The sequence below is a fragment of the Pleurodeles waltl genome, chromosome 3_1, assembly GCF_031143425.1.
Source record: "Pleurodeles waltl isolate 20211129_DDA chromosome 3_1, aPleWal1.hap1.20221129, whole genome shotgun sequence".
NCBI classification, from domain to species: domain Eukaryota; kingdom Metazoa; phylum Chordata; class Amphibia; order Caudata; family Salamandridae; genus Pleurodeles; species Pleurodeles waltl.
This window is the reverse complement of record NC_090440.1, coordinates 352,314,666-352,326,862: the sequence shown is the minus strand read 5'-3', so window position 1 is coordinate 352,326,862 and position 12,197 is coordinate 352,314,666. Positions and strand designations below refer to the sequence as shown.

The window sequence follows — 12,197 nt, the reverse complement described above, 5'->3', positions numbered from 1 at the left end:
AAAAAACAAGGTCAGTGATGCTGCCCTGGAGCATTTTTTTTACTTTCAGCTATGCTGCACAGCAGTTGCGCTGCTTTGCCATCATGCCCTCAAATATATGCGCCATTCCCGAGTCTTTTGTCGGTGACTCTTGAGCTGTGTGTTGTGCTGTAAAATCTTTCAGCTTATGTTCTTTTTCATGTGTTCTGCGGGCTCTCGTAACCTTATCACTGCAGATTGATGGTACTTTAATCACAGGAAAGAGAGGAGAGTCTGGAATATTAAAAAGCAGGTTATTTGGCCTTAAGGCAATGCATGTGGTGCACGGGTCCCAGCAAGGATAATTGTGTGTGACCTTTGAAAGCAAACAATCTGCAGATTGTGCAGCTTTTCTGCCAAAAAATGAATAATTTACAATGCAGAATATTTTTTTTTTTTAGCATTCGCGTTAAATTTCTTTCAATTCTATTAGGGACACAGAGGTGAGGATTATGCTTCTCTTTCTTCCCTTTAATTCTGAGAGCAGCCAATCAGAAAAAGTACACAGAAAAAACTACAAATCCCAAGTGTATCCAAAACACGTGATAACCAGAGAGGCAGTCCCCCTATAAAATGCTGACACTCATTAAACAACTCCTCTTTCTTTGCTCAAACAAACACAAAAAATTCTATTCGAATCCATAATACACAAGCTGAAAGGACATCAAACGGCCCGTAGAGGAGAAACCAAGAAGACCAACTCGAAAAAAGAAGAGGAACGAAATCCAACATCCATCTGCATCCTCAGAATAATGCGCTGGAGACACGCCAGAATCATTTGTCCTCAGTACCTGCAAGAGATGAAAAAACCAAGCCATAAAACTGAACCAGGATAAAATAATCCTATAAGTAGTAACAGGGAGGGAAAAGCACTGAAATTCAGTAAACATTTCAATTAAACAGTAAACACAATTATAAGACAATAAACCAATCACAACTTTAACAGTGCGGTGGGATAATTCTCACCTCCGTGTCATTAACAGAATTGAAAAATTCTTAATGCGAATCTCAAGACTATATTCACACCCAAACGGGTAGATTAACGTGGACGAGAGTGATTAGCCAACTTTATGCCCTTCAAAAGCTTACAAACAATAGGTAATTCCCCCACGGGTTTACTTTCTACTGGCACATGACCCTCGGAAATGGCTGACCGATAATTATTAACTGATCTATAAGCCAAACCGGATGAAGCTAGAGAGGACAAAACATTTAGGGCTAGACTGCAATCCGCTGAGGACGGATCAGCGTTCCGTGCACTGCACCAATAACACCATTGTTTCCAAGCAGAAGCATATCTCTTGTGGGTACTGGAAGACCAGGATCCTGCAATGAAAGCAGAAAATTCCTGCGAAAGTCCTGGGATACTCCATCTTTCCCTGAAAGACGCCAAGCTACTAGGGCCAGCTGCCCTGAGAGAATTAGAGGATGAGGAAGGCCCAGGGGATCCAGAAAGATGTTGGGTCAGAATGGAATCAATTTCGGGAGGTTGCACCTCAACTCCAGAGCTACCAGAAACCAAACCTGGGAGCTTCAGAGAGGAGTCACTAGAATGAGGTCCACCTGCTGACAACTGATCTGAGCCAAAACCCTGGGAATCATCAAGAAGGGAGGAAATGCATAGCCCAAACCCGAGACCAGTTCTGGAGAACAGCATCTGTTGCCAGTGCCTCCAGATGTGGCCTACAGCAAAAAAAAATGTATTCTTCTGCCGATTGAGGCGGGATGCAAACAGATCCATCGAGAAGGGACCCCAGAGGGAGCGGAGAACTTGAAAGACCTTGGGCTGAAGCCTCCAGTCACTGAAATCCCATAGGTGAGGAGAGTGCCAATCTGCAACAGAATTGCTGCTCCCCGGAAGGTAGTCCACTACAACTGAAATCTGGTGTTGCAGACAAAAATGATAAAAGTCCTTGGCAATCTCCACTAGAATGCAAGACCTGGTCCTGCCCACTTTGTTGACATATCTCACTGCCAAGATATTGTCCGTACGAAGAAGGATACAACAATTCATCTTGATAGGAGACAGGCTCTTGATTGTAAACAAGCCCACTAGAAGATCCAGACAATTGATATGGAGATACAGCTCTGCTTTGGACCAATGACCCACTGTGGAAACAGACCCTTAACGAGCTCCCGAACCCCAAAGACTGGCGTCGGACTCTATCACAATCTTTTCTGAGGAACCAAAGATGGCCCTGCCATTCCAAACCTCCATATGGTCTTACCACCAACGCATTTCCGAGTGAGCCTCCTCCAAAAAGGGAATCTGGTGCACATATTTGAGACCTCTCTGAAGATGAAAAATGTTCAATCTCTGCAGAGCCCTGTAGTGTAGAGGACCCGGAAAGATTGCTTGAATGAAGGAAGAGAGCAGGCCCACCATGTGGGCAATCACCCTCCATGATATACTCTGTCTGGACAACAGTAACTTCAATTCTCTCTTGATCAGACGAATCTTCTGAGGGGGAAGAATCAACTGAGCTAGAGTAGAGTCTATCCGAAAACCCATAAAATCCAACCTCTGAGACAGAACTAAGACCAACTTCTGGGCATTGATAATTAATCCCAGACTCTAGAGAAGAGAAATGGACTACTCCAGATGGACGAGGACTAGATGGGGACATTGGGCCATAATGAGAATGTTGTCTAGGTAAATTATGAGACGGACCCCACAAGCATGTAAGAACTCTACCACCAGCCTCATCACCTTTGTGAAGCACCACGGGGCCGATGAGAAGCCGAAAGGAAGGACCTTGTATTCGTAACAAAGGTCTTCCCACAGAAACTGGAGGAATCGACGGTGGAGAGGAAAAATAGGAATGGTCAAGTAAGCATCCTTTAAATCTAAACAAACCATCCAGTCCTGTCAGTCTCGTTCATGAAGAATATTCCTCAGTAAGTGGATGCCGTCCATCTTGAAATGCCAATTAGCCAAATACCTGTTGAACTCTTTGAGGTTCAACACGAGGAGGGAGCCACCTCCCTTTTTGTCTACTAGGAATACCAAACTGAGAAACCCTATCGGTGAGTGGAAGTCTGGGTAATAGTGCTTTTTTTTTTTAATGATGCGATTTCTGCAGAAATAAAATTGTGTTGCAAGTAATTTTGCGCCAAGCTTGCAGAAAACATCCCTTCCTGCCACATAAAACAACCTCTGAGCTTAAGATAAGGCTCACCTGTAGATCCTGCAACCTGGGAGTAGGATTAGGTGCCTCCAGATCTCCCTCTGTGGAATCTGGAGTGACCTGCTCTCGGGCAGGAAGGGTAGAAGGTAGACACAGAGGAATCGTAGTCCTGGAAACCACCTCTCCCCTGGTGATAGTATCGCTGTTGAGGACCTTGTTGGCAGAAACGGCAAAAGGCACGCCCTCTGTAGCATCCGGCCCCATGAACAAGTGGGTGAAGAACCTTCCTAATAGGCCCTTGGGTCTTGTCCAAATTGGCATAAGTTGCCGCAAATTTTGAAAGCTCCTTGAGGAAAGGAGAACCGAAAAGCAAACCCTCAGCCAAAGGACCTGACTCCGAAGGAGCAAGGTCTGCCAACTTTCGATCCATCTTTATCAAAACAAAGCGACGACGTTCATTGTAAATTGCATAATTAGCATTCCCCAGAAAGCATAGGGCCCTTTGTGCCTAACCAACCAGAACATCGGGGTCAATAGTTTCACCAGAATCCTTAGCCTGAAACACCATCTCCAAAACCTTGGTCAATGGACCAGTCACTTCCAGAAGTTTGCCCTGGCAACCACGCCAGGCACGATCAATCCCCTTCTTTGGATCCTTTGAAAATTTCTTGAAATAAGGGACAAGAGTAGGGTCCACTTCAGGCATATCTGTTGCCTTAGAGGGAAAATCTGGTCTTGGGCACTCAGAACGTAATCTGGAGCAAACTTCCTTTTCAAACCGATGCCTAATGTGGGATTCCACAGTCAGCTTGTTGCAGCTGGCACTTTTTGCAGGGTCATCCCCAATCTTCTTGCCTCCTTCCTCCTAATTTTTCTGGCCAGTTTTTGTTGGCTTTAGGACTCTGGGCACTTTTACCACTGCTAAACAGTGCTAAAGTGCACATGCTTTCTGTGTAAATTGTACTGTTGATTGGTCTATCCATAATTGGTATATTTGCTGTACTGGTAAGATCCTGATAAAGTGCACCACAGGTGCTAAGGGCCTGTAAATCAAATGCTACTAGTGGGCCTGTAACACTGGTTGTGCCAACCACATTAGTAGCCCTGTAAACATGGCTCAGACCTGCCACTGCAGTGTCTGTGTGTGAAGTTTTAAACTTCCCTTTTACTACATGCCAGGCACTCCTAAGGTAGGCCCTAGGTAGCCCCAGGGGAAGGATGCAGTGTATGTTTAAGGTAGGACATCTACTAGTGTGTGTTATATGTCCTAACAGTGACATACTACCAAATTTGGTTTCACTGTACAAGGCCTATCCCTCTCATAGGTTAACATGGGGCTGCCTTTAAATATCCTTAAAGCGCCGATTCCACTTAAGAGCAGATAAAAATGTGGAGTTTAGGGTCTCTGAGCTCACAATTTAAAAATGCATCTTTTATTGAAGTTGGTTTTTAAATTGCCTATTTGAAAATGCCACTTCTAGAAATTAGGCATTTTCTTGCGTAAACCATTCTGTGGCTCTGCCTGTTTGTACACTGTCTGTCTGGGTCAGTTTGATAGTTGGGCTGTTTTGCACCTCTCTAGACAGTGACACAAAGGGGGCGGGGTGTAGCCTGCATATCCTGATGAGCTATCTGAGCTAGAGGGGAGGGAGGAGTTGTCATTCACACCTGAAAAGACTGTGCCTGCCCTCACACAATGCAGTCTCCGACCCCCTGGTGGGTGTCTGGGACCTGGCCTGGACATGGAAGGATCTTACAAACACTTGAGACGTTGCTTTGAAGTTTGCCAACTTCAAAGGCAGAAAGGGGTATAAGAAGAAGATCGAAAACCCCAGACTTTTAGAATTTTTCTGTACTCAAGAGGAACCTCTACAAGGAGAAGAGCTGAAGAGCTGGAGGAGGAGTACTGTCCCTTTGCTGTGTTGCTTTGCTGGACTGGCCTGCAGTTGCTGCTTCTGCTTGAAAAGAGTGCAAAGGGTAAACTTTCCTGTGTATCCTTCTTGAGAGAGTTCTCCAAGGGCTTGGAGTAGAGCTTGCCTCCTGTTGGAAGTCTCAGGAACACCAAAGACTTCAGTTTCCTTGACCTGCAGCATTGGGAACTGTGTGTTCTATGCTGCACAAGAAGAAAAACCACTGCGCCGCCGCCAATGAAGCCGCTAACTGCATCGTTATTGGCCGATGCCGCACATAGTCGCATTGCCCCACTTTGCATGTCGACCCTGGTCTCACCAACGCCATCATCAGACGACTTCACCAAGCTGCAGCTCGCACCGCGACCAATAGACCCCGCACTCCGGCATCGCCTGCTCACACGGCAGCATGGGCCTCCCTGACGACATTGCTCCTGCTGACACTGGTGCCGCTGGCTGCACCGTGGCCTGTAGACACCGCTCGTGAAGAGCACAAAGCACTGTCCTGTTCTGCACCGCAGCCCCGGTCCACCAACGCCAGCACCATCGACTCTAGTGTCGTCACCAGGCATCCCTGCCTGCACTGTGGCCCGTGGACACCGCTCGTGAGGGTCACGAAGCACCGTCCCATCCAGCACCACTGGCTTGGGCCTACCGACGACAGCGCTTCCATAATGATGACATCGCTGCCTGCACCCTGACCTGTGGACACCGCACGTTGCCCTGCCCCGCTTCCCACCGCAGCCCTGGTCTCACTGACGCCGCTTGATGCCGTCACCGAACTGCTGCCTGCACAGTGACCTGTGGGCACCGCAAGTTGCATTGTTCCACTTCGTACCGCAGCCCCGACGCCATCCACGCCAGTGCTCCTGACTTCATTAACCAGGAATTCGATCTGCAACATGTGTGACTTTCAAAAGCCTGACGACTCCCGTACCAACTCTCTGGAGCTCACCGCGAGGATCACTACACCCTGCAAATCCAAGGTACTGTTAGCGGGTCTCCCCGACTCTGTAGCTGGCCTGTGATGCCGTGGCCAGCCTGAACTGCTGGTTTTGTTGCTCACAACGCCGTGATGGCTCCAGGTGGAGATACTGACTTCAAGGAACTGTATTTCTGAGTAAATCTTGCAGAATTCATGTTTTTATTACTGTATGTTGGATTTGTATCGTATTTGGTCTTGTTTAAAATAGATAAATATGGGCTATTTTACTAAAACTGGTGAGGTGGCCTTTTGTAGTGTTTTCACTGTGTTACTGTGTGTTATATGCAAATGCTTTACACATTGCTTCTGAGATAAGCCTGACTGCTCGTGCCAAGCTACCAAGGGGCTGAGCAGGGGTTATCTGAGCGGGTATCTCCCTTATCCTGACTAGAGTGAGGGTCCCTACTTGGACAGGGTGCAAACCGACTGCCAACTAGAGACCCCATTTCTAACACAGCTTCTTCTGCAGGGGCAACCATAGAGTAGAGCGGGGATGCACAATGTCCTCAGGTTCAAAAGTAAGAACTTTGGGGGGAGGAGTAGAATCAAACTGGTGGTGCATTTTCTTCTTGCATTTTTGGGGGGGATCATTCCCCTGGTCTGAGGAATGCTCTGAGGAAGAGGAAGCCAAATCCTCCTTGGACTTAGACTTCGAGGTGGCAGAAGTATTATAGTCATGATCCGTGCCAGAGATCTGATAAGACTCTCAAAGTCAACAGCATGCGGATTCTTGCCCGGATGGAGGGCCTGTGAGCTGCCAGAAAGGGAGGGATCTTCGACTATCTGAGATCTGGAGGGGGCCACCCATCCCTGCTGTTCGACAAAACCAATGAGATGGTATTTAATAGGCTTGATAGCCTGGGCCAGTGCTTGATTGACTGTATGATGCACACCTGCATCCAGGGCTTGATTGACTGTATGATGCACACCTGCATCCAGGGCATAGACAAGGTCCTGCTCAAAGGATCCCGCAGGATCATCCACATAATATTGATCACCTCCTTGATCCTCATATGCAGCCATACTGACTGGAATATATAACTCCAAAGGAGCAGAAATGCAGGTGATGTAGGACAAGGTGGGCAGAAAAAACCTAAAAGCAGGTTAAAACACCTATAGGATGTGGAGGGAGCTCTGCCCAAATATAAACAGGCCCAACCTGTGTAGAAATTGTTGCCACCCGAAGGAGACCACACATGGGGTGTAATGCAGGGAGAAAAAAACCCACAGCCAAACGCTTGAAAAGAGACGAGGACACGCGTCTCAGCTTGTTCAATAATATTAGATTTCTGCACATGCGCGGTAGAATAGGCTGTGGGAAATAGAAAGAAGACTGCGCGGCATCACCGCGTGTCCTCACTCCCCTGCTCCAACTCCACCAAAGGAGACGCGATCCGAGCGGCCGCCTCTGGGAGGTGCAAAGACACTCCCAAACACCAAAAAGGAAGATTACCACAATGCACGCAAAGCGTGATCGCAAACCACCATTATTAGCATAAACACAAGCCACGACATACACCGTGCATAAATACAAAACGAGAAAGCACTTAACTGGCTGCGAAGCAACAAAGAAAAAGGGGTTGTTTAATGAGTGTCAACGTTATATAGGGGGACTGCCTCTATGGTTATCACGTGTTATGGATACACTTGGGATTGGTAGTTTTTTCTGTGTATACTTTCTGATTGGCTGCTGTCAAAATAAAAGTGAAGGAAGAGAAGCATAATCAGAGCCTTCGGTCCTGACACAGAATTCGTATTGAATCATTGCACAATACTGGGAACAGTTGGTTGCTGCCAACACTGTCCCCATGAGTGCCACCCTGTTTTGAAGATTAATTGCAACGATTTGGTAGTGTTAACACGACTCTGCAGGAGTGGTGTAACAAGGACGCGGCGGGCAGGGAGCAACAGGGAGGGAGGAATTGGGCAACATAGACAATGGAGTGTGAGATGGGATGGGGCCACGTAACAAGGACAATAACAGACAGCGGGTGGGAATAAGCAACAATTCAGGCAACAACAGTAGGAGGGAGGTTGAGTAGGGACAAATAATGATGCTAGCAACAACAGAAGGCAGTGGGTGTAGGCAAGCAACAGGGATGAGGAAGGGAGAGACACAAAAGGGGAAGAAGTACATGAGGGAGACTGCAGAAAGACTCCCTCCAGTATAGTGCTTAAACACAAAGAAAAAAAAAGTAGCACCTAAATAATAAGAGCAGTGGAAGGACTCATGGGAAGGGCAAACATACAAAGAGCAGGGAAGCCTATGGCAGGTGGCGAATAAAAAGAAAGCACATAAGTGGCACTGAAGCCAACCAATGGTAAGAAAAGGGCAGGCTCTAAGCGCACTGAGAGAAAACAAACATCAAAGAAACTGCGCATGTGCTATCTAGGCAAAACCTAAAAACAAGCCACCATCATAATACTTGTCAGTCACCTGTCTTGAAATGCTAACATAATCTCTTTCAAGGCTTCAAATTAAGGCTATGAAACTTCTCTGGGTAATTTTAATAGACGCAGATCATAACTGTCAGTCTTTTGCCTCAAAAATGTGGGTGAAGTCAAAGGTTTAAGAGGTTCAATGGGGAAAGAGCACTCTTTATAACCGAACCGCGCCTACAACTTCTTCTAATGAGAAACGTGCATCTATTACAAATAACGGTTGAGCAGAGGAATAAGAGAGCGGAACACCGCCGTTTAAGTATTCCTGGAGTGCGTAAAGTATTTCTTTGGTTTCTACTGTCACAAAAGAGGACCTCGTGGATTTGACAGGTCATGTGGTAATGAGCCGTCATGCGGGCCCTCCCTCCTCTACTGATCGCCAGTGAAGTGCCCTGTCTGGGCGGTCTCTTTCTCGTCTGTGTTACAGAGAATTCGGCTTCCCTCGGAACTGAGAAACGCAGCAGACTACTGGTTCCTAGGGTGGCCTGGCCGGATAATTCACGTTGTAGCGCTACCGCAGAGGATTGTGGGAGCGCTCGAATCCAGTCCTCCCCTCCCTCCCTCCCTCCTTCCCCGGCCAAGATGTCTGACATGGAGGATGATTTCATGTGCGATGATGAGGAGGACTATGACCTGGTAGGTTTAGGGGACGGGGGATAAGCGGGGACTTCCTTTGGTGACCGGTTCACCCGGCTGTGGAGACACCGGCGAGAGAGAGTCGAGCTTACAGGCCACAGACGCAGGCCTGCCCCAGCCTTGGGGAGACACGTCCGGTGACAGCAGGCCGGGTCCATACAACTTTATCAGGGATAGAGGCGACTTCTGCGCTTCGAGTTCTCCGTCAGAGCGCGCTCTTGGCCTGTTGCGAGGCGCCGAGGGTCAGACTGAAGAAGGCTGACCTATTGAGTCTTTGAAGAGCTACATGGCTCATGTGTGATCCTAGATCAGTGCTCGGATCCGGCCAGAGTAAGCGAATGTCCGTTGCAGGCCCAGTTATTGACCAACCCCTTCGAGATTGCTAAGAGGGTGAGGAGGACACTGCACACTTGCAGATGGGTTCCTAGCCCTGAAGCTCTTGACTATCCAGTCACATCGGTCTCTGCCATGCAGTCTTCGTTGGAAGGCAAGAGCCTATGTTCGTCGTCCACTAACAGTGTTTTGCAATCAGACTTCCAGCCTTTTCAGGACTGAGGTTGATCTAGAACCCCTAGACTTTCCCCTATAAATAGACCATGAAACACCATTGGAAGATACGTGCGCAACACATGCATGGTTCTCTGTGTTTTACCAGGGAGCTAGACGTATTTTCCCCCTGCCTGTCGCAGGGAAAGGACTAGCTGTGTTTTTGTAGTAGAGGCTGATTCTTGCCCACCGAGGGACGAGCAAGGACTGCTTCTCCCAACGCTTCTCCGAGAACATGGAGTATCTTGCCCTCTTCACCACTCACAGGAAGGGGGACTGACAATTGCCTGATTTTGATTTCGCATATTCATGCACTTCTTTGTCGATAGGGAATCTGTGCCACTCCGTTCTGCCCCCGGGGTCCTTGTAAGTGTAGTGTGCTGTCTGCATGTCACTTGAAAAAATCTGCTATTTCACTTAAGTATTGTAGCAGGTGCTCTGCAGGTCACTAGGATGTTCTGAACACTATTCTCGCTGCCAGTAGCAGTACACAAGTGAACAGAACTATTATGTTGACAGAACATGAATCTTTGGAAAAATGCAAAAGTTGTACCTACTAAATAATTGGCGATATGAGCAAATGTTATCAGCGTAGCTTATTTCCAGAAGAGTTTCATCACGTAATCTGCTCGGATATTGGATTTATATACATTAACAGTATCTTTGATTGTTGTAATATTCTTTATTGGAACCACGCAAATTATACAATGAGGATCTTTTATGTTTACTTCTGACAGCACTCTACTCTTTTCTTAAGCAGTGCCACAGCAATTCACCTGTACTTTGTATGTTGAGGGGGGACTTGGGAAAGATGTTGTAACAATTAGCCTTAATGTCTTGAGATAATTGGCCTATAAGGATGGCTTGACATAACATTTGATTTAGCTCATTCCTAAATTTCATTTTCTGTAACGCATAAGGTTCACTTGAAACTTGGTTGCATTTCCTTTTAGTTTGGGAAATCCGTCGACTTTCCGATGTATCAGTCGGTTGTGTTTTGGATGTATTTTCGTCCGCATGCATTGTATTTTCCCCTAATGAACCGACATTCATAGTGTTTGAGTCTTGTTTATCAGGGAGCAAACTGTTATTTTTGAAGAATGAGGGTGGATGAATTACAGAATTGCGACGTTCTTCCTAGATATTTGTTTAAATTTTGCTAGTATATTTTCATTTTTTTTTTAGAGTTGCTACAGAAAATAGAAATGCAATTACATTATTAGTTGTGTTCTGTTATGTTTAATTATCTAGTAGAGTGCACAAAAGAGTTGCTAACACTAGGGTGCACATAACACAAAAGGCTATTTGTATTCAATGTGGCCAGTTGTATCTGCAGCATAACTACCTTATGAAGGATAATGCGCCGTCGTCAAAGTGGCACTAAAACGACCTTCTTGGATGTTATGATAATATGTAGTGCCATGTATACTTTGCCAATGTGTAATTAGTTCTTGGACCTCAGATACACCACTCCCTAACTTTCAAGTGTAGCGAGAAACCAAGATATTAGGTGGGACTAGGGTAACCTCGTCAAACTCTCTGGATGTTTAATACCTCAAATTAAATCTTTATTTTCACAGTTAATAAAAAATAACTGCCATTATAGAATAAAGCAAAAGGGCATTGGCAGTTCATCACAACTTTTAGACTTTTGTGTGACCGTAGTAAGAAATTAAGAAAAAAAAAAGTTTAAAAATAGGTATCCTCTACAACCATGTTTTTATGAAAATGAACATGAAAGTGCAATTCTACAGCTGTGTTCAAAGCACCAAACCACACTCAGGTTACGCGCGGCTGTGCGACGTTCTCATTTAAAACTAAACTTAAGCAATCCAAAGTAGTAAAACATAAGCTTTCAGTGTAACAACAACAACAACAAAAAAAATTCTCAAGTCGCACCAGCTAAAACTATGCTAACAACGTACAAGGGAAAAATTGTTAATCAGCTCGAAGGGTTGAATAATCATCTCTTATCGTCAGGCCAAACCACAGTGGTTGGCCAAATTAGTGCAAATAAGCAAAACAGTTTCTTCTGGAATCGTCTGCTCCTTGGGGCCCCCGAGTGGACAGTCAGTATGACTTTGTTCGACTGTTCCAGAATAGGGGCGTTTCCCCATAGACAGTGCTTCTTAAGAGGAAATTATTCTTAGGCCCCAGACAATTCATTTGCCTCAATTTTAGTGTTGGTCTCTTTTAATAGTTGGTCCACTTTTAAGAGAAATTTGGTTTACGCATGCTATGGTTTGCAGCAAGGACCCTTTCATGGAGAACAGTACTGTCGGGTCGACAGGTTCTTATGCCATTGAGTTAAAAATATTTCAGATGTACATTCTGTGCCATGGCAGCAAGACCGGGTAGATACATAGCATTCAAAACATTGCAACCACAGCACTCTCTTTGTTAAGAACATAAAACAAAAAGTCCAGAATGAGTCTTTCAGACCAATCCGTCTTGTGTTGCCAGGTCTTCTTTTTATTAGAAAACTTAGTTTCAGTTCAGGTATTCATATAATTCTTCATTGCAGATGTTTGA

At 45.9% G+C, this 12,197-nt stretch overlaps 1 protein-coding gene across 2 annotated transcripts in view; it reads left to right on the top strand.

The window, feature by feature from the left end:
• Positions 1 to 8,860: 8,860 nt before the first annotated feature.
• The window catches only part of COPS2 (COP9 signalosome subunit 2), a 221,018-nt gene continuing 217,681 nt past the window's right edge, over positions 8,861 to 12,197 (top strand). The window contains exon 1 of one of the 2 annotated variants that reach the window (XM_069222508.1): positions 8,861 to 9,119. In XM_069222508.1, coding sequence (XP_069078609.1) covers positions 9,066 to 9,119 — 54 coding nt within the window. In that variant the 5' untranslated portion in view covers positions 8,861 to 9,065. The remainder of the gene's footprint in view (positions 9,120 to 12,197) is intronic. The other variant, XM_069222507.1, reaches the window with a different exon arrangement.